Source organism: Hemicordylus capensis, chromosome 3 (genome assembly GCF_027244095.1).
Source record: "Hemicordylus capensis ecotype Gifberg chromosome 3, rHemCap1.1.pri, whole genome shotgun sequence".
Classification (NCBI taxonomy): domain Eukaryota; kingdom Metazoa; phylum Chordata; class Lepidosauria; order Squamata; family Cordylidae; genus Hemicordylus; species Hemicordylus capensis.
The window spans coordinates 334,290,217-334,310,751 of NC_069659.1; the positions used below are offsets into that span (position 1 = coordinate 334,290,217).

General features: G+C 45.2%; 1 protein-coding gene across 4 annotated transcripts in view; it reads right to left on the minus strand.

The window, feature by feature from the left end:
- Nucleotides 1-12,427, minus strand: part of GOLIM4 (golgi integral membrane protein 4) — a 76,338-nt gene extending 63,911 nt beyond the window's left edge. For all 4 annotated transcript variants that reach the window (XM_053310037.1, XM_053310035.1, XM_053310034.1 and 1 more), the window contains exon 1: nt 11,300-12,427. In XM_053310037.1, coding sequence (XP_053166012.1) covers nt 11,300-11,486 — 187 coding nt within the window. In that variant the 5' untranslated portion in view covers nt 11,487-12,427. The remainder of the gene's footprint in view (nt 1-11,299) is intronic.
- Between the last annotated feature and the right edge of the window lie 8,108 nt (nt 12,428-20,535).

The following is a 20,535-nucleotide window of genomic DNA, read 5'->3' on the forward strand; positions in this document are numbered from 1 at the left end:
ATAATGTTCAAAGTATAGAATCCAGGTTTTCCCTGAGCAGAACTTGGATTACACCAAAGCAGAATTCTGACTGCATTTTAAAACATAGCTCACATATGGAACCAGTTCAGATATGACAGGAAACCATCATTTCCAGTAACAAGGACTCAACCTGGAGACTGACGGGCTTGCAGGCTCCCTCCTCCTCTTACCTCCATCATGCACACACATATAGACACCCTGGCTTGTTTAAACCTGGCTCACTCAAAGCCCGGAACTATGGTTTAACTCCAATTATCCAGCCAGGATACAAAACCAACTTAAAGATCCAATTTCCTATCCAGTGTCCTTAGCCAGAGTTAAAATACAGTTTGCAGATTTATAAGAGCACAATTTATACAGAGTTGTGGTTTAAATGAGCCAGGATTCCTAGGTGTCTGAACCGGGGGGGGGGGGGGGGGATGCAAGAGCCCATAGTTTTCAAGACTCATTCATATGGCAGGAAACTGTAATTTCGCTTTATGTCTGAACAGTACACAGCTTCATCTTTTCTATTAGGAGCTATGGGATTTCATATGTGCACACTGTACCTAAAGAGCCCATTCCACTGATATGCTAACTTATGTACACATAAACTCATGTTCTCATGAACATAGCCCCAAATTAGTACTGTAAATGTTCTAATTAAACTGCAACTAGACCTTTTCCATGGTTATTTCCTTCTCCCAATGAGTGCCAACACAGGTAAGGCTGGAAGAATAAACCCATGTGTAACAAATTAAAGCCTTTGTCTCAGAGCTAGCTCACATGAGGGGGGAAATGCTGAATCATCCCTGCTGAGTTGCCTCGGTAGGCTTCTCATAAAACTATTCTGTAGTTCCGGCAGAATTAAAATGCTTCTGCCACCACCCCCTTATTGACAGAGCCTGAACTACCCTGAGATTTGGGGTAGAATATCACAGGGAAAAAAAACCCTCTTAATTTTGCTATTGCAGAAGTACAAAACAAAAACAAAAAAACCCCACCCCTTCCACACGTATGCTGCTGAGTGCTTGAGGACACTTTTGCATCAGAGGAATCCCCTTTTCTGCCCTGCCCCGTTTTCCTAAGTTAAAAACCCACTCTGCGAGGCTTGTAAAAAAAAAAGAAGAAGGGGGGAAATCTCAGTTTTATTCTATTACTACAGACTGCTTCCATCTGAGGATTTTAGCGTTAGATATACTCAAAAATACTTGGTATGTTACAAAAATAGGTTGTCTTAGGCTTCAGTTTTAGGTTGCATTTAGGCACACTCAGATGTTTACAGAGTGTTTTGCAATGCCCTAGATGGGTTGAGCATAGGCAAGTATTTCTTATTTTAACTATGTTGCAGGTAAACAATAATAGAACAGTATCAGGGATACACAAAGCACACAAACAAAGAAATATAAGTTTCTAATACAAAGTCTGACTAAACAAACTCTTCCCTAGACTAAACTTCCCAAAGCCATAAGCCTTGGCTCCTTCCCTTGAACTCACCAAATTCCTGATGAGAATCAAGCCTCCTGCAATCCTGTCCTCCCAGGCTCTACCATCATCCTGCTGCAGCAAAACTCCATTGCCGCATGTCCTCTGCTCCTCCTGCAGAGACTTCCTTTCTTCATCCCAGAATTCCCAGTAACAGCTCTCTAGGTCCCACCCACCTGGTGTACTGACTGGCTGAGTTCTGGAGTTCACCAGCCTGTCAGTCAAGACAAGGGTTCACTTCCTGTTAATTCTTTAGAGGGAGGGGAGGCTGGTCACTACACCATGGTATTTGTTTAATCATTCAGGACACACATTCATGAGGAGGACATTCCTGTTACCTTTCTACCAAAGTCTTCTTTTATCCTCTGCTCACGTGATTCTAAAGGACACAGAGCAAAGACTAAATAAGGGGCAAAATCAGGAAGGAAAGCTAAAGGACTACTATGTGGCAAGTCGAATACTTTATATGGGTTGGTTAGCATAAAAAAGAAATGTGGCTGATTCACACAAGTGAGTTCATCTGATGAGCACAGCATCAAGTGATAGTTTACATATTAAACTGCATGCATGAATGAGCCATCACACTCCAATAGCTGGCTCTGTTTTAAAAGCGGTTATTATTTCTTCTTGTTGCACTCTATTGTATTTTAAGTATTTTACATTGCAATCCACTCTGAAGCCAACTGGCAAAAGGTGGGGTAGAAATGCTATTAATAAATAATAATAGTAATAATAAATTAATCAATCATCACAGATAACACATCATGGGCAGAACTTTCATATCCGTTTGCACACAATGCTTTTCATGTAAATGTGTCCCGACATTCAGCCCCGAGCCACTAAATCTTGAGTAATCTCAGATGCTGCAGTATGTAAACATGTGCAAGCAGTCATTCATTTTTAAATAAAACAAAAAACACAGAGCAACACCACCTCCCCATGTCTTAGATTGCATCAGTGTCAGGAAAAGTCCCCCTTTTCCGCATCTCAGTCATCTCTCCCTGGGAACAAAAGGCCTTACAGACCATGATGAGAGCTTAATTAATCTGTTTTAAATTATCTTAGGGAACGCCTCCTTGGATAAATTGCTCTGTGATCCATGATCTGTTACTCTTCTGAATGACTGCTTCAGTGCAATGGCCTTTTGTGCATTTGTCTGTTTTGATAAGAAAATACCCATCCAACATTTGCTTCAGATCAAGGTAGCAATGCACCCAACTTTCCCATACCTGGAAATGTCAGAAGCAAGGCCCTGTTATTTTCCAGTTTGGTGAAAGCAAACTGGGGTGGGCGGGGGGGGAGCAGATGCATTGAATTTTAACCTCACAAAAGGAACAGGATGTTGATTTCCAGCAACTGCTCTTCAAATACACTCGACAAACATGCCAGGCTGCCAAAGTAGCCTTCAAGCCATCTGCCACACAGTCAGTTCCTAGCCAAAATATTTCTTTTACCTTTTCAGTACACAGAGCTTTGGTGTACCCAGGTTGGTCTCTTTTGTATACTGCTAACATGTCCCAGCTCAGGACAATAATTATTTTAGGAAAAAGAATAGATTCAGATTATCAATTGCTGTGTTCACATAGGAACTTGATTCCCATTTCTTCCTAGTGCCCTTTAGGAAGTGAAAAGCCAGCTTTGCACTGAGGGACAATTCACACATACATATGGATCACTTGATATCTCATCACTCAGTGACTCTCACAGTTCTTTCACACATGCATGAACACCACTTCATTTTGCACGATGATTCCTGAACACATGATAACACAGAACTGAGCGTGTGAACAGGCCCCATGGAAAAACATTATGTTTCAGGCCAGGGTGGATTTGATTTAAATCAAACTGATTTAAATCACAATTTAAATCACGATTTAAATCACTAGCAGGGTGGATAAAAATAAAAAAAATCTGATTTAAATTTAAAAAATCCGATTTAAATCAAAAAATCGGATTTTTTTTATTTAAATGGGATTTTTTTTATTTTTATCCACCCTGCTAGCGATTTAAATAGGTTTGATTTAAATCAAATCCACCCTGTTTCAGGCAATGAGAGACAACAGAAAGCTTCAGTTTGTGGTGTTTGATTGGCAATGGATCATTCACATGGGGACATCCATCGCCTAACAGCCACATCAGCAAGTTATTTGCAGCTGTGAACCAGCCATTGGCTAAACTGCATCCTTGAGTCATCCATGCAGTTAAATTTTTAAAAGACACATGACAAGGAGTGTTCAAAAATTGGTAAATGCCTGCGATTACAGGTACATTTTGCAAATGTCTGAAAATTCAGAGATTCACCAGTGAGTTTGGTCATCAAATGTAGTCACATATCTGAAGAGAGAGAAAATACATCTATGTATTTGATCAGTCATAGATAATCCACCTAGATACTACAACATGAGAATAAGCTTCAAAAAAGGATGGGGTAGGTGTTTGCTATACAGTCAGTGAGAGAATCTCTCTACTTCTTCCCCTCACCTGTTCCCCTTGCCTTGACTGTGTCATGGAAAAGGTCCTTAGTTCCTGGTGTTCCAGCATGAGGACAGCAACATTTATCTTATATATTCTACAGTGACTATGGGAAACAGCTATATTGGGCAGCAGCGATATAGGAAGATGCTGAAAGGCATCATCTCATACCGTGCAGGAGGCGGCAATGGTAAACCCCTCCTGTATTCTACCAAAGACAACCACAGGACTCTGTGGGCACCAGGAGTCGACACCAAATCGATGGCAAACTTTACCTTTTACCAAAAATTTAATATTACATCACATCCACTTTATGACGTCCAACAGCCAAACAAAACAAAACTACAGAATAATACAATCAGGTTACAGAGTAAAAGCAGATAATAATACAATAAAACAAAAAGAAAACAAATACTAATACAGTAAACCTTCACCAAATTTCTGCTACTCAAACCCTGCATCACTCCTTTCCACCCTCCTCTGCCGTAGTTTGCCTGCTATAAAGCAGAACTTTGCAACTCTCAAGGAAATAGAATTGTTCAAATCCGCCAATAAAAAAATCTACTTTCACTTGCTCTGGAGCTGACCCAAACTGACTTAATACAGGGGCAATTAACTCTTCTCTGAGATTCCTATAGAAACTACATTTCAACAATATATGCTCGGTAGATTCCACTTCTCCTGCCAAACATGGACATAATCTCTGGTTATAGGGAACCTTATGAAATCGCCCTTCCATCACGGCCAACTGCAACACATTCAGCCTAGCCTCTGTTAAGGCCCTATGATGCTCCACATAAGTTAACTTTCGTTAAGTATCATGCCAAACATTGTCTATTTATTTGGGTTCCCATCCGTACTCCATACCCCACTTTACTAATATCGCTCTGTCTGGTTATGTCAAAAAATTAATATTGGACAGTATTCACCTCTGAACACTGAAATTCCAGAGAAATCTTGTGAACAGACACCTTTCCCCCCTTGTACCAATCTCTGTATCCTCGGAGGGCACAAGGGAATTAAGGAAGAATGGGTACTCCATGCAATGCACCATTGCTGGAGATGGGATCCACTAATTCAAAAGTCATGATCACACAGGAGAAGAGTGAATTTCGACAATCTCCCCTTCCTCCGTGTCCTCTGTGTGACTCAAAACGATGACCCTCATGGACATTTTCTTGGTTGCAGAAATTGGTTGTCAAAACTTGCCCCCCACAAGCACCAGTGCTGTGTATCTTCAGAACTTGCCTACAGCACCAACACATCACACACAGCACTGACCCTTCCCCAGGATGTCAGCTAGCATTCCAGATAGTGCCACCAATCTGGAGGGCAGGGGCTTATTTCTGCCACACAAACAACTTGCTCATAAGATCTACAATAGAATTGTTGTCACCTAGTGGTATGGCTTCACAATTATCAAAAGCATGTGCTTGGGTATTACTTACACATTCAGAGAGTGTGGAATCTCTCTCATTTTTACTGCTTTGTAAAACATTTACTCTTCCTTACAAAGCAAGGGCAACCCTTTGCTTTACTTGGTTAAGGTTTGGTAGACCAGATATAAATGCTTCACAGACCATAAGATTTACTGAGGTCATATATGTGAAAGGGTTCAGCTTTATATAGACATAGATATATAAACAGACACACACACAAACAATATTAGTATACTGGTAGGGGAGGCCTGTCTTTGACCAGGCAGTCATTTTGCATAGGTTACACTTCTAGGAAAGATCAAGAAATTAAATATATGTAATAGAATTTTTTCATTAATGTGCTTGCAAAAGAGAAATAAAAGAACACTTTGAAATTCATAGAATTTCAACTTCAAACACTATTCATGTTATTGAATAATGACTATATATGGTAAATTTGAATCACTGTACATTTGAATCTGAGAAAGATCTGCTTTTCTTGGGCATGTCATTTTGGAATTATTGATCTGAGTATTAAAAATTTGTTCAGAACAATAAAAGTTAAAATATGATGTTTACATTCAGAATTTATTTTTTAAAATATGCAGAAAATTATTTAAACCTTTCCCCCAAGCATATTCCAGTGCAAGAGAGTAGTGCATTCAGCTAATTTCAGTGGCAGGATTGTGTATGCAAAATTTGGTATCTCTAGGTCATCAGGAAGTATGACTTTGAATATATATAATAGATTGAATATATATATAATAGATTGTTCCATTAAATAATGCTCCAGCTTGACTAAACCTTAGCGGAATTACTACCATTGGGCATATTATATATTATTTTTCCAATATTCAGAAAGATGCAATGTTAACTTTTCAAGCATTGTGTCAAACATGATATTTACAGTCTCCATTAGGTATTAACATAATATGATTGCATCCGCCTTCCCGGGGTCACTTCATGGAACATTAATTCTCACCAACATACCATGGGAGAGCAATCTTACATTCCATCAGCAGCATACAAATTACATCAATCAACCATTTTGCGGATATCAGAACCCGAGTCAACAGTTCCTTCCAACTAATTGGCTTGAGCAAGCATTGCTCGTGAAACCTGAGATCAAATCCTACTTCAGATGTTACTTTTAGGGACACACCTCTTAAGACACAAGGACTTGAATGCACATCATTGGGATTTCATTTATTCAAAGCAGCAATCCCATCTACCCTGAAGCCTCAACACTGGTAACAGTAATTGTAAAGTATACTTACATATCAAATAAATTAAAAAGATAAATTAAAAGAGTCCTGTGCAATTTGTATCCTCTAAAGTCAAACACAAGCCATCAGTTATATACAGTAGCCCACCAGCTGCTTGATATTTCTCCAATTTCTGCTGCCTGCCCAGGATTGCAGACAGTGTTGGGGGATGTGTTGGGGGATGCAGCTCAGTGGTGGAGCATCTGCTTTTGCTGTACCAGGTTCAGTCTCCGGCATCCCTAGGAAAGACCCCAGCCTGAAACCCTGGAGAGCTCCAGCCAATCATCACAAACAGTACTGAGCTAGATAGACCAATGGTCTGACACACTAAACAGCAGCTTCATACGAAGTTGTTACGCACCACAAGGTGCAAAATCAGTGCTTAACTCCAAGCCAATTCCCGACAGGTTTCAAACATACAGATTCTTAGATTGGAGACAGCGGGTTCTCTAAGAATAAGCAAACCTGAGGAGACGATTGCTTTCATGCACTTTGTTGGGACTCTCCCCCAATGCCCAGCGGGGTGGGGCACTCACCTGACTGGGTGGCGAGCAGATCAACAGCCGGGAATTGCCCGGCCACGCACAAAGCTGACAGCAACCATGCTGGGAGGCGGGGGAGGGCGAGGCCCTTGACTGGGCCAGAATGGCCCAACAAGCCGTTGCCCGGCTGAAGCCAAGAGCTTGCAGGTCCCTCCCCTCTGCAGAGACCCTGGGGGATGATGCAGGGAGAAGAAATAGAATCCTGTAAGGTGGTCCCTTTAAGGGCTAATATGCAGAATACAGGAGGCTAGGAATGGAAGGCAGGAGAGGGGTTAAGAGGGGTGGCCGCTGACCATATGAATATATATAATGGGCTTGAAGCAGGAGGCCAGTGGAGATGGAGGGTTGCTGTCTGTATGGGCTCCCGGGGAAGAACAAGGCATTCCCTCTCTCTGGCAGATGGAGGGGGAACAGGGTGCTTAGAACCCCCTCCCCATCTTTCTGAGGCCTGTTGTGTCCACGGTTTGTGAAGCTTGTGCAGAGGAAACACACCACACTCTTCTTGTTTTTTTAAAAAAAGTTTCTCCTTTCAAGTGACCTTCAGGGCAACCATTCAAAATGAACTGTCGTTTGCATATCTTGATGGTTGATTTCCCCAAGGAAGGACTCATATGTTCCAACTGCTTTGCGTACCTTGGCATGAAATTCGTTTTTTTACCCAGGGGTTTTTGCCTTCTGTATCTTTTTGTTGTAACCAGCATCAGGGATGAACTCCTCCTTGGGGGACTTTTCATTCTCCCAATCGGAGTCTGGAACTGAAAGTGTTCAAACAGACCTCCCCTTCCAAATGATCGATCAGGACCCGTAATAAAGTTGGAGGCATCTATTTGTTTTCATTTATATAAAGGAAGTATGTTTGGCATTACATACAAAACAGAGGCATGTACGTGTTAGAGACAAAATCCCAAAAGCAAGATGCAGCTTTGCAGTAGGAGATCTCTCTGTTTCTTACAGTATGGGGAGGCACACAATTCTTTTCCTTAAGAGTAAAATGATGGCAAGCCTTATGGGTATGGAAAACATTTACCACCTCTTAATGAAAACTGTGTTCAGGGCCTGTTAAATTTTCAGCAGTCAGCCCAGCCCTTGGGCTACTAGCTGACCAAGTGCTCAACACATCAAAAACGCTACATACATTATTAATAAGAACAATAAATGTAAGAGTTCAGTGGATCTGGCAAGTGGTAAAGAGATTAAACAGGGAAAAGAGTAAGTTAGAAGTACCTAAGGAGATCATTTGCCACGGCTTAGTACCTAGCAAGTCTTGGCAAATATCCACAACCACAACCAAGCAGATCCTGGTGATGCAGACTGAATCCACTGCTAAACACGTTCACATTTTCTTCAAATTGTATTTTGATCTGAAAATAAACCACCTGCAAAGCACCAAGCAACTAAGTTCTCAAGAGGTTGGTGCACCTTCCATAGTAAGAAAGATAAACAATTCCATCTGTTGTTGCTTGGGAAAACAAAGACAACCACTAAGGCGACAGGACAGTGGCTCATGCAATTATAAATGGCTCATGCAATTTATAATTATAAATTATGAAATTATAAATACAAACAGAGTGGAGGGAAGGAACAAAAGGATAGCCCTAGTGGGGCAGACCAAGAAACTATCTAGTTGAGCATCCTGTTTCCCACTGTGGCCAAGCAGAAGCCTCTGAGAAGCCAAAAGCAGGGACTGAAGGTCCCCAAACACTGGCATCTGAACATGGAGGTTTCACTTATCCATCATGCCCAAGGGCCACTGAATTTGTCTTATCTCCTTTTAAATGCATCTAAGCAAGTTGCCATCACTACATCCTGGGGCAGTGAATTCTCTAAATTATGGAGTTCTGTCTCCCTCTCTCACCATAATACTCTTTGGTATTACTCAACTAAGCTGACTGGCAATAGATTAGGGTTAACGAAATGAAGTATTTCTTCATTCAGTGCATGATTAAGTTATGGAATTCACTGCAAAATGATGTGGCAATCGCCACTGGCTGAGATGGCTTTGAAAAGGAAAAGGAAAAGGAAAAAGAATTGAGGTCTATCTACAGCTAATACCCCAAATAAATAAATGGGCCCTCCATGTTCACTGACAGTCATTTCCCTAATGACATTGGACATGGATAAGTTAGTTAGAAAAGTAGAACACCTAACAAGGAAGGGGTAGGAACCTGGAAGCAGAACATCTGCTTGGCATGCAGAAGGTCTCAGGTCCACTCTCTGGCATCTCCAGGTAGGGCTGGGAAAGATTCCTGCCTGTAGCCTTAGAGAGCCACTGCCAATCAGCATAGACAATACTGAGCCAGATGGACCAAGGGTCTGATTGTTCCATCACTAAGAACATTTGAGTAGGTGCCTAGAAGGTCATTCCTAAGGAGAATCCCCAACTACCAGGTAAAGTTGCACCATTGAGTCAGTGTCGACTCTTGGCGACAACAGAGCCCTGTGGTTTTCTTGGTAGAATACAGGAGGGGTTTACCATTACCATCTCCCACGCAGTATGAGATGATGCCTTTCAGCATCTTCCTATATCGCTGCTGCCCGATATAGGTGTTTCCCATAGTCTGGGAAACATACCAGCGGGGGTTCTAACCAGCAACCTCTTGCTCCCTAGGCAAGTTACTTCCCCGCTGCGCCATTAGGTGACTCTGGGCTTGCAATAAATAATCAGGAACAACCAGGACTAATCCCGGCTAACTGAGCAAAGCAGCACTTTTGAAAGTGGTGACTCTCTTATACCTAGCAGGGGACAAGCGGCTGTCCCCATCCAACCCCAGCACAGTGTCTGCCCTGTGTTTCTTTTTAGATTGTGAGTCCTTGGGGGACAAGGAACCAACTCACTCCTTTTACTATGTAAATCACGTTGTGAACTTTTTTGTTGTTGTTCCTATTGAAAAGTGGTATATAAATACGAATCTTAATCCTAACCAATCAGAAGTTTTAATCCTAACCAATCCAAACATAGCTTGCTTATGAGCCAACTCAGGGATGCCACTGTAGCTGGGGACAGTGGCGCATTTAGGCACAGAACACCGGGGGGGGGGTCGGGTCAGTGGCCTCTTGCCTCCTGGGAGGCCTCCAAATGCTCTGGGCCTCCCCAGAGTCCCGATGCCCTGCCACTATATCCCCTTCTCCGCCACTTTATTTCTTTATTTATGCTGGTGCCGCTGCCACCCGGCCCCCGCTGCTATATCTCCTTCATTGCCGCCGCTCACCTGTTCCACTCCACCACCCCCGCAGCGAGGGTGGGCATAGGCGGGCCTCCTTGGCCTACAGACCAGCCTTCTCTGCATGCGCGCATGTGCAGTAGGAGTTGTGGAGTGTCGCATCCCATCCATAGCTCCTCCTCTGCATGTGCACAGACAGAGGAGGCCGGTCTGCAGGCCTGAGGAGACCCACCTGCACCCACCGCTGCTGCCAGGGGGTGAGTGGAGTGGAGCAGGCAAGTGGCAGCAGTGAAAGGATATAGCAGCAGCGGCACCGGCAGGTATAAATAAATAAAGGGAGGCCTCACTGTGGGGGGGGGGGGGCTCTGAAGCCCCTCAGTCTAAGGCCCGGGCACCAAAAATACCTAGGTGCACCACTGGTTGGGGATGATGGGAGTTGTAATCCAACAACATCCAGGGACCCAAGGTTGGGAACCTCAGAGCTAACTGTCTGTTGATGGGGAAAGTGCGCTGTACGCCCATTCTCATGAAACTGAATGCTCTTGGGGGAGAGACTATAGCTCAGTGGCAGAGCATCTCCCAGGTTCGTTCCCCGGCTTCTCAAAGTAGGGCTGGAAAAGACTCCTTCCTGAATATTTGGTGAGCCGCCTCCAGTCTGTATAGACCTAGATGCACCAATGGTTTGACTCTGTATAAGGCAGCTTCCTATGGTCCTCACATTACATTGCACCAGCAACCCCCGAGAGAGCAACCTGCACTTTTAATTCCCATTGATTTCAATAGCACACGTATGCATCTCTACATGCCAGAACAACCCGACGGTGGCTCTGGCCACAGGACATGTATGGCCCACCTGCCAGCACACAAGAACAAGAGAGCATTTTGCAGGCGCCAGTAAGGGAGGAGGTGCTTTGGGAGGAGCTCTCCTGGGGAGGAGAAACGCCATGCGCCTTTACCTTGCAACTGTGCTGAAAGGGACTCTTGGTGTTGCTGGTACTTGAGGGCCACGGCCTCAGCCTTCCTCAGCTGATTCTGCACCTCATAGTACAGCATCGCCCCATAGATGAAGCCAAACACCACGGTGAGGAGCAAGAGGGACTGCAGGATCCGCTTCTGCTTTCGGGAACACATCCCGTTGCCCATAGTCCTTTGGGGGATCCAGGGGTCCTCCTCCCACCTCAAGGCTTCTTCACTTTTCCGCAGCAGCCAGAGCAGGAGGCAGCATCAGGCAAAGGTGTGAAGAGCAAAAGGGCCTCAGAGTGCTGGAGCCCCCTGGTGCAGCTGCGGCCATAGGTCCTGGTGCTAACCGGCCCTAACCTGGCACCAGGCTAAGCTGTGCCAGGCATCTAAGGTCATGCTGCAGAGAGGCTGCCTTCCTGCAAGTGATCTTTCAGAGAGGCTGCGGGGTGGGATGGTTCTCCTGAGAGCTGGAGATCCCGAGGGCAGGAGAGGGACACCAGCAGCCCCACTTTCTAGGACCCTCTGGCCGAGGCCCAATGCAGTCTCTGTAACTCGGACTGGAGGCGCTCCAGCTCAGAAGAAACGGGGCATCTCCAAACTCGTCCTCCCGGCTTCCCGCAATCTCTCTGGAGAAATCTCCGTGGAGAAACCTCACTGTGAGATGGGAGAAGTCTCACTTTGGAGAAATCTCCGCGCAGCGATTCTCAAGGTTGTTTTGCAGAGCTCTCCCCCTTCTCCGTCCAAGCAAGTCCAAAAGTGCGCTCGTGCGTTCTGCGCTCCTTCGCTCCGTCTCCTCCACTTGCAAGATCGGCTCCAGGCCCGCCCCGGGTGTGAGCAGCGTGCGGCAGCGGCGCCGGGGGCGAGAGTGCCTTCTCCCAATCGCGCCCTCTCTCTGGCACGCATCGACTAGTTCAAGGGATCCTTCCAGGCTCCATTCTCCAAAGTGGAGTTTCCCTTCGCAGAGCTCTCCAGATCCGCCTCTCGGGCTTCGCGCTAAAGTTACTTTTCCTCCTTGTTGCTAAACTGATGCGGAAACTTCCGTAAGTTCCCCTGCCTTGCCTTGGCCACCTTCCAGCCCTCCACTTACGTGTCACCTCCACGCCTGGGCGGCTTTTTCCAGCGAGATCCCCGAAGGAAGTCCCGCTCCGGCCGCGGCTTCATTGGGCACATCCCCTGGAATCTCCCCGCCCCTCGGGGGGGCAGCGCGAGCGCGCATTGGCCGCTCGCCGCGTCCGTCCGGCCCGCGGAGCGCCGCTGCCGCACTCCCCAGCCATTCCACGCCCCTCGCGTCTCCCTGCCTGGAGCGCGCGGGAGAGTGGAGGGAGGGGGCGGGGCCGGTGGAGCAGGCGCCTTCAAACGGGGTGCTGTTGCGGGCCGGCTTTCGCCCCGCGCACGGACGTCTCCCCGCTGTGAAGGTGTGCCTGAGTCTGAACCAACGGGCCACCGGAGAGAGGGGTGAACACGACCCCCCTCTTCCCTAGCTTCGCCCCTGGGGCTGCCCACTGTTTAAAGGAATCTCAGGAGTTTTAATCGATTAAGCATTTGCCTGGGTGAAACAATAGTTTTGAAGGCGAAGGGTGGGAATCATATTTGTGTGTTTTGGATGACGCCAGGCTGCTCCACAACGTGCAACCATTAGTCCCTCTTTGGGGAGAGAGAAAGACGAGTAAAGCCTCTTCGATCATGACTTCCAGGGTACTAGCAACGGAGGGGCAACCGTGCTCGTCTGCAGAAGCAAAGCCAAATTGCACCTTACTTTAGGATTAGGAATAACACAGACGAAACATGCTGGCTATCTTGGGCACCTTTTATAAATTATAACGTAGCGCCAGGCTTGAACCCTCACCCAAGATTTCGTTTTTGTTAAATCTTATCGTATATTTGCTTATGTAATCATGGTATAATCTGTACTCTTGGGTTTGTTTCCCCCTTCTCTGGAATATTAGAAGATTTGATGAACTTTGATCTTGTAATGGGGTTTTCTGTTTGGATGTTCTCCATAATGCACCACATGTACCTGTATGAAGCTCAAGAGTGTATAATGCAAATTTTTCTTTTCTTTCTATTTTTAAATAAAAAATTCTTATTTGGGGAAAAAACAAAAACAAAGCCAAGAAAGAATCTCATGGCACATGCAAGACTACACATTTTGTTTGGTAGATGTTTTTGTGGACTGCTAGGGACCACTTCATTAGAAACATGACGTTGTCCTCAGTTGGCTGATATACATATACTTCATCCATTCATTCGCTTATATCCAACATTATCCCTTGGGCTCATGGCAGCTTACAGAGAGAGAGGTCCGCCTCCCCGCCGCTGATCTTAACATACATGACTATACAGAAAAATGAGCGGAAGAGTAACACATTGGCAGTCTTGTGGATTTCACAGCCATTTAGCCTTTCTGTTTACAGTACATTAAAAAAATTTTTTTAAGGAAAAAAACCTTAATCTCTAAACCCCTATTTATTATACTGGAACAGAGATGCCTCTAGTTGCCTGGATTTTCCAACACTCTGTTCATCATGAAATCAAGACAATGAGAAGATTCTCACAATTGGCAAAAAGCGGGCAAACAAACCTCCTAAAGTACCCCTCCCCTTAGCCGAGGTTAACGGAGCGCGTTAACCTGGTCTTTTTGATCGTGTGTTGCCACGGCGTGGCTCTGCGCCATGGCAACACATGAGGAGACCCCCGCCGGGAGGCTGAAACAAGCCTCTCAGCCCTGGGGGTCTTTCCAGGATGCCCCACATGCTCGTTCAGCCCCTGATCGCCACAGCCCTCGCCGGCTCCATGATGGAGCTGGCAGTCGTGGGTGTCCAATCTGGCTGCCCAGGGCTGCAGTAGTGATCGTCTGTGGGGAGAGCAGGCTTAGCCCGCTCTCCCCGTAAACCCTTTTAAGGCGGGACTCACTGATCATGAGACGTGCCTCATTGTGTCCTGCCCATATGAAAATCGACCTTGTGAGAGTATAATCTGACCAGATGTCAGAACATTCTGATGAAGAATGGCTGTAATACGTTTGTTTTTATATACCTGCCGATGTCATGCATCTGATGGAGTCTGAAGTCCATGAAAGTGTATATAGTACTACACTACATTTGCTTTGTGTTACTTAAGGTGCTACAAGACTCTGTTTTGTCTTCAAAGATAGTGGCTTAAAGGTTTTTTAAAGTACTTATATTAAAAGGTAAGGTAAAGTGTGCTGTCACGTTTATTTCAACTCCTGGCAGCCATAGAGCCCTGTGGGTTTCTTTTGGTAGAATACAGCAGGGGTTTACCATTGCCTTCTCCTGCGCAGTATGAGATGATGCCTTTCAGCATCTTAAGAACATAAGAACAGCCCTGCTGGATCAGGCCCAAGGCCCATCTAGTCCAGCATCCTGTTTTGCACAGTGGCCCACCAGATGCTGCTGGAAGCCACAGGCAGGAGTTGAGGGCTTGCTCTCTCTCCTGATGTTACTCCCCTGCAACTGGTACTCAGATGCACCCCGCCCCCAAGGCTGGAGGTGGCCTACAGCCCTCTGACTAGTAGCCGTCAATAGACCTCTCCTTCATGAAGTTATCCAAACCCCTCTGAAAGCTATCCAGGTTGCTGGCTGTCACCATATCTTGTGGCAGAGAATTCCACAAGTTGATTATGTGTTGTGTGAAAAAGTACTTCCGTTTGCTGGTCCTAGATTTCCTGGCAATCAATTTCATGGGATGACGCCTGGTTCTAGTGTTATGGGAGAGGGAGAAGAATTTCTCTCTATCCACTTTCTCCACACCACACCATTTTCCTATATCGCTGCTGACCAATATAGGTGTTTCCCATACCAGCGGGGATTAGAACCGGCAACCTTCTGCTTGTTAGTCAAGAATTTCCCCACTGCACCACTTAAGGTGATACCATATTTAAAAGTACTGGCATTATATATTAAATGTTTTTAAAGTGTTGACTGATTCGTTGGCTATGCCTGCTTTGTCATCAAAAGGTTTGTAATTGATAAAGCTGACTGATTTGTTGGCTAAACATTCCAGCCCTGTGCTTTTTGAATGCTCAAAGGGCTCCATGTACATCAATGGAGCTGTACCACAAAGGGCTCCATGTACAGCAATTTCTCAGCCTTCGTTCCAATATCCTTATAAGGTTAGCCTGTGGTCTGATACAGCAGAGCTGTTCTTAAGAACCAAACATGGAAGAATCTACATATTACAAACCAGATCAGCTATTGGCATAGATTAGGAGCTGGGATGTTCTTGATATTATTATTTTTAATAGTATTAATAATTGTTAATAATGGCTGACACCAAGACTAATGCTTTGCTGACATGCCAGCATTTCCCCTGGCACAATGGAGAAGGAGATATTTTTGATGATCTTCCCTTCTCTCTGCAGTCACCCGTGCCTGAAATTATGTCCCTGAAGGTTATGGGATGCTCAGGGACAAGAGCGTAGGGAAGCCACCGGGGCCCGGTTCAGCTTGCCAGCCTGGCCAGGAACGCAGCTCCCTGCCTTTTAAAGCAGGGAGAGCCACTCCCAGCTTCGCTGCAAACACGACACTGGGCAGAATTTGCTTGAAAACGGGGGTTGCAGCTCCATTTGTGAGCATGTCACACACACCCTGAATCTGACGTCAGACACAGGGTGTGTGGCTGGGACGCAAGCCACGGCCCCTGAGCGTGGCAGCCCGGGTTCTTTGAACCTGTTCCCGCATTGGTGACTCCACCCTTGCTCAGGGGTATAATTTTGGGAGGCAGAGGGGACTGCAGAGGGAAAGGAAGATCATGCCAAATCTCCCCTCCCCCGTTGCACAAGGGAAAAACTGGCACGTTGCTGCAGCAGTAGTCTGGGTGTCTGCCAACATTTCACTATCGCGGTTGGTTCAACAAAGGAAGTTCCAAAGACAGTTTATAGAGCAAAAGGAATAAACAGATGCCTTCCTGCTTCAAAAGGGCTCATGACCTATAGAGCAAGAAACAGAAGGGAGACACCAGCAACAACCACTGGAGAGATTTGATTTTATTCTGGGTTGAATTGGGATAGTCAATCATAGTTATTTCTCTGCTGAATGTGAGGGCCACTACTTCAAAAGGTGCCTCTTGACCTAGAAGGGGTTGAAGGTGCTGCTGACACACCTGTATACACATGCTTTGTGTTCAGAGCTGAAATATTTCCTGTGTACACAGACATCTAGGCAAATATGTATAAACTTTATACTCCCTTCTTAAAGATTTCTGCAACTGAAAGTTCGCCATGCTCATAATGTATAAAGGTAAAGTGTGCCATCGACTCCTGGTAACCACAGAGCCCTGTGCTTGTCTTTTGGTAGAGTACAGGAGGGGTTTACCATTGCCTTCTCCTGCACAGTATGAGATGATGCCTTTCAGTATCTTCCTGTATCACTGCTGCCCGATACAGGTGTTTCCCATAGTCTGGGAAGCATCCCAGTGGGGGTTCAAACCAGCAACCTCTGACTTGCTAGTCAAGTCATTTCCCCGCTGCACCATTAGGTGCCTCTGTCTTTATATATCTGGTTCTAAAATTGTACCCAGGCTAATGTACAATTCATGCTTTCCTCACACACATAAAGAGGATCCTTCCTGAGAAAGTGATGCATTTCTTCACACACTAGGACTATTCTCACAAAACTGGTCAGAGGGTAAGACAGTCATGCATGCAGCTGATTGGCAGTTGTGTGAATCCAAAGATCAAGGTAGGAGGAGGGAGAAGTGATTGTGTGGGAGCCTGGAAATGGGCAGGATAGTTTTTTGCCCACCCTTGATAAAACCCTGGGGTCGGAATGTGGGTTGGCCATGTTCATCCTACCAGCTTTCACACAGTCACTCTCCTCTCCTCCTACCTTAAACCTGGATTCATAGGAAGCTGCCTTGTCAGATCATTGATCCGCACAGCATTGTCTACCCAGACTGGCAGCGGCTTCTGCAAGGTTACAGGCAGGAGTCTCTCTCAGCCCTATCTTGGAGATGGCCAGGAGGAAACTTGGAAACTTCTTCATGCAAGCACGCAGGTGCTTTTCCCAGAGTAGCCCCAACTCCTAAGGGGAATATCTTACAGTGCTCACATATAGTCACCCATTCAAATGCAAACCAGGGGGGACTCTGCTTAGCAAATAAGACAATTCATGCTTGCTACCACAGAGGAGGTAATGCTTAACCTCTCCTGTATTCTACCAAAGACAACCACAGGGCTCTGTGGTTGCCAGGAGTCAACACTGACTAGGCAGCACACTTTTCCTTTACCACAGCACCAGCTCTCCTGGTCATAACCACTGATCAGGAGCGTGCGCAGCTTTCCTACCCTGGGAGGGCACTCCTCCGACCCTGTTTCAGGCTGTGAGTAAGAGCCCACAATGTATCAATACAGAATTCACCACAAGAGGTGATAATAGTTGCCAACTTTCTTAAAAGACATAGAGGAATCATGGAGCGGGGCGGTGGGGTCTTAATAGCGAATAATCATGATAGCTAAATGGAGCTTCCATGTCCAGAAGCAATATACACAACCAGGGGACCATCATTCTCTTGCCCTGCCTGAGAGCTTCAAGAGGCATCTGACTGTCACTGCTGAAGACAGAATGCTGAACTAACTGTACCTTTAGTCTGATACAGCAAATTAATTCTTATGCTTTTATAATGTACGATCCATTGAAGCCTCCCATTCCAATATACTAATGTGTATGCATGCCAATCCCAAATGTAACTGTGTGTCCTATACCACATTTTTGGTGTAGATAAACACACATTTAGCACAGAGGCTTTTTTTCTTCCTCTTGTTTCCAGAAAAAAAAGAGATAAGATTGGAAAGTGTGCTTTGTCTCACACTGGTTGAAGTTAGATAGGGTCAAATATAAGAGAATCGCCACTTTCAAAGTTGCCTCTTTGTTCATTTAAACGTGGGAAGACTATCCCGGTCTTCAGTACTGGAAATACAGACAGTGCTTTTTCCCCCTTCTGACAATGTCACAGAGAGGTAGAAACATCTAACCAACAAGAAGTAAACCTGATCCAAATGAAACTGGAGAACTGTAAGGGATAGGTCTTATATTCACAATGTATCTATTAGCCAATAGGGTTAATATTAACCACCAGGGTTAAAATATAAACATGTTATTAAATATGTATATATAAAAATCTGAATAAGTAATATTCACAAGACTTTCATCCACATAAATACTTAAACATTTCCATAGATGCTTTTTAATTCAGAAAATATCAGTAAAAATCTGACAATCTTGATAGTCTAAAAGCTTTCACAGACTTGTAAACAATAAACACTCCTATTACTGTCCTCAGCATTGGAAAGTCCTGAAATGAGTCTTGACTGTGTAGCAATGTCCTTAATTCTCCCAATTCCTAGTACAAGTAGGGAGTTTCGACCAATTGTCTTCCTCAGTGACTTTTCCATATAACATTTATACAGAGGACAATTCAGTTCCGAATTCCTTCAAACACAAAAAGGTTTTCATAATTTCTCCATAATATATATCTGTAATCCACTTCCTTATGTTTCTTCTATAGAAATATTAAACTCGTATGATTAGTTAAATCTCTCTATATAAAATGCTTAGGTGGTCCGTGGCAAGCCCCACCCCCTCCACGACCAATGAAAACACAGGAGGAGATACAGAGAGGAAGCAGCCATGGCAGGTAGGATGGTGGCGGCGGCGAGGATGACAGCAGTGCTGGCGGAAGTGCAGCCGGCGGAGCACAGCGCTGGCGGTGGAGAGGGGAGGTTGAGGCGGGGACAGCAGCAGAGGTGACGAAATCTCCTTCTCTGGGCCCTCCTGTCACCCAAATGACAGGTCGGGTTGTTTTCGACCCATTTCAGGTCTCTTTGCGTGTATGCGAAGAGAGCTCCAAAATGGACTGAAAACAGTCCAAATTGTCATTTGGGTGGCAGAAAGGCCAACAGAAGGAGCTTTTGCCACCACCACCACTATCCCGGATGGCAGGGGACAGCTTAAGATGGGGGGGGGATAAGGTGGGGCAAGGGGCCCGATCGGCTTGTGGGGTTTAGAGGCAGGAAGAACTAGTGCGCAGATGCTCTGCGCCACCCCAGCTAGTAAATTATGGAATCACTCCTCAATATATAGTGCATTTACTCACCAAGAGCTAGAGTTTAACAATATTTCAAATGGCCTGCAGGTCATTAGACCAGCCACCCAGATCCTCTTTTATACTGGTTTCAACACCCGTTGAAGCATGCCAGTAACACAGAATGCTGTGCCACACAGAATACAAACAAACCCAATCTTCACTTACTGTATATAGAAAGCAAGACTAGTTACTAATGCAAACACTTTGTCACTTCTGGCATATGGAACTAGTATAGTGTATTGTGGAGAGAGAGAGAGAGAGAGAGAGAGAGAGAGAGAGAGAGTTATATGAGTTGTGAGCTTGGAAATTTCTAGTTCAAATTGCAGCTGAGCCATTAATTCATTGTGTGATCTTATTCATTGAGTGATCTTAGACAAGCTCTCTGAGCTCCATCTTTATTCTTGTCACCTGTAGAATGGGTTTAATAAGGATCAAACTACATGTTCCATTCAGCACAAGCTTAATACTGCTGTGCTTGTTCCTTTTAAACAAAATAGCAGCTGCATGTGGGCCCATCATGGATTAGGACTGAGTTGTGAGAAGTGAGGGGTTTTTGATCCTCTTTTTTACCCATCGTGGTCCCACTCCACATTTCCCACCCCTGCTGCAAATGCTAGTTGCTGGCGGGGGGGGGGGATGGGACTCCCATTATTATTATTATTATTATTATTATTTCGATTTATATACCACCCTTCCAAAAATGGCTCAGGGCGGTTTACACAGAGAAAGAACAAATAAATAAGATGGATCCCTGTCCCCAAAGGGCTCACAATCTAAAAGAAACATGAGAAAGACACTAGCAGCAGTCACTGGAGGTACTGTGCTGGGGGTGGATAGGGCCAGTTACTCTCCCCCTGCTAAATGAAGAGGATTACCACGTTAAAAGGTGCCTCTTTGCCAAGTCAGCATTGAAGACAGGGAGCTTATTTTCCAGGGTAAATATTAGCTGGCAGGGGGGATCCAGGCTGTGACTATGCAGAGAAAGCTTGCAGCCCTCCCTCCACACCATGGTCCCTCCCGATTCATTGGGGTCCAACTGAACTTAAAAACTCAGTACAAACACTTTGGCCAGCTGAAGAAATAAAGGTCAGGATTTTCTTGTTTGCTACAGAGAATTTATACTTGGTTT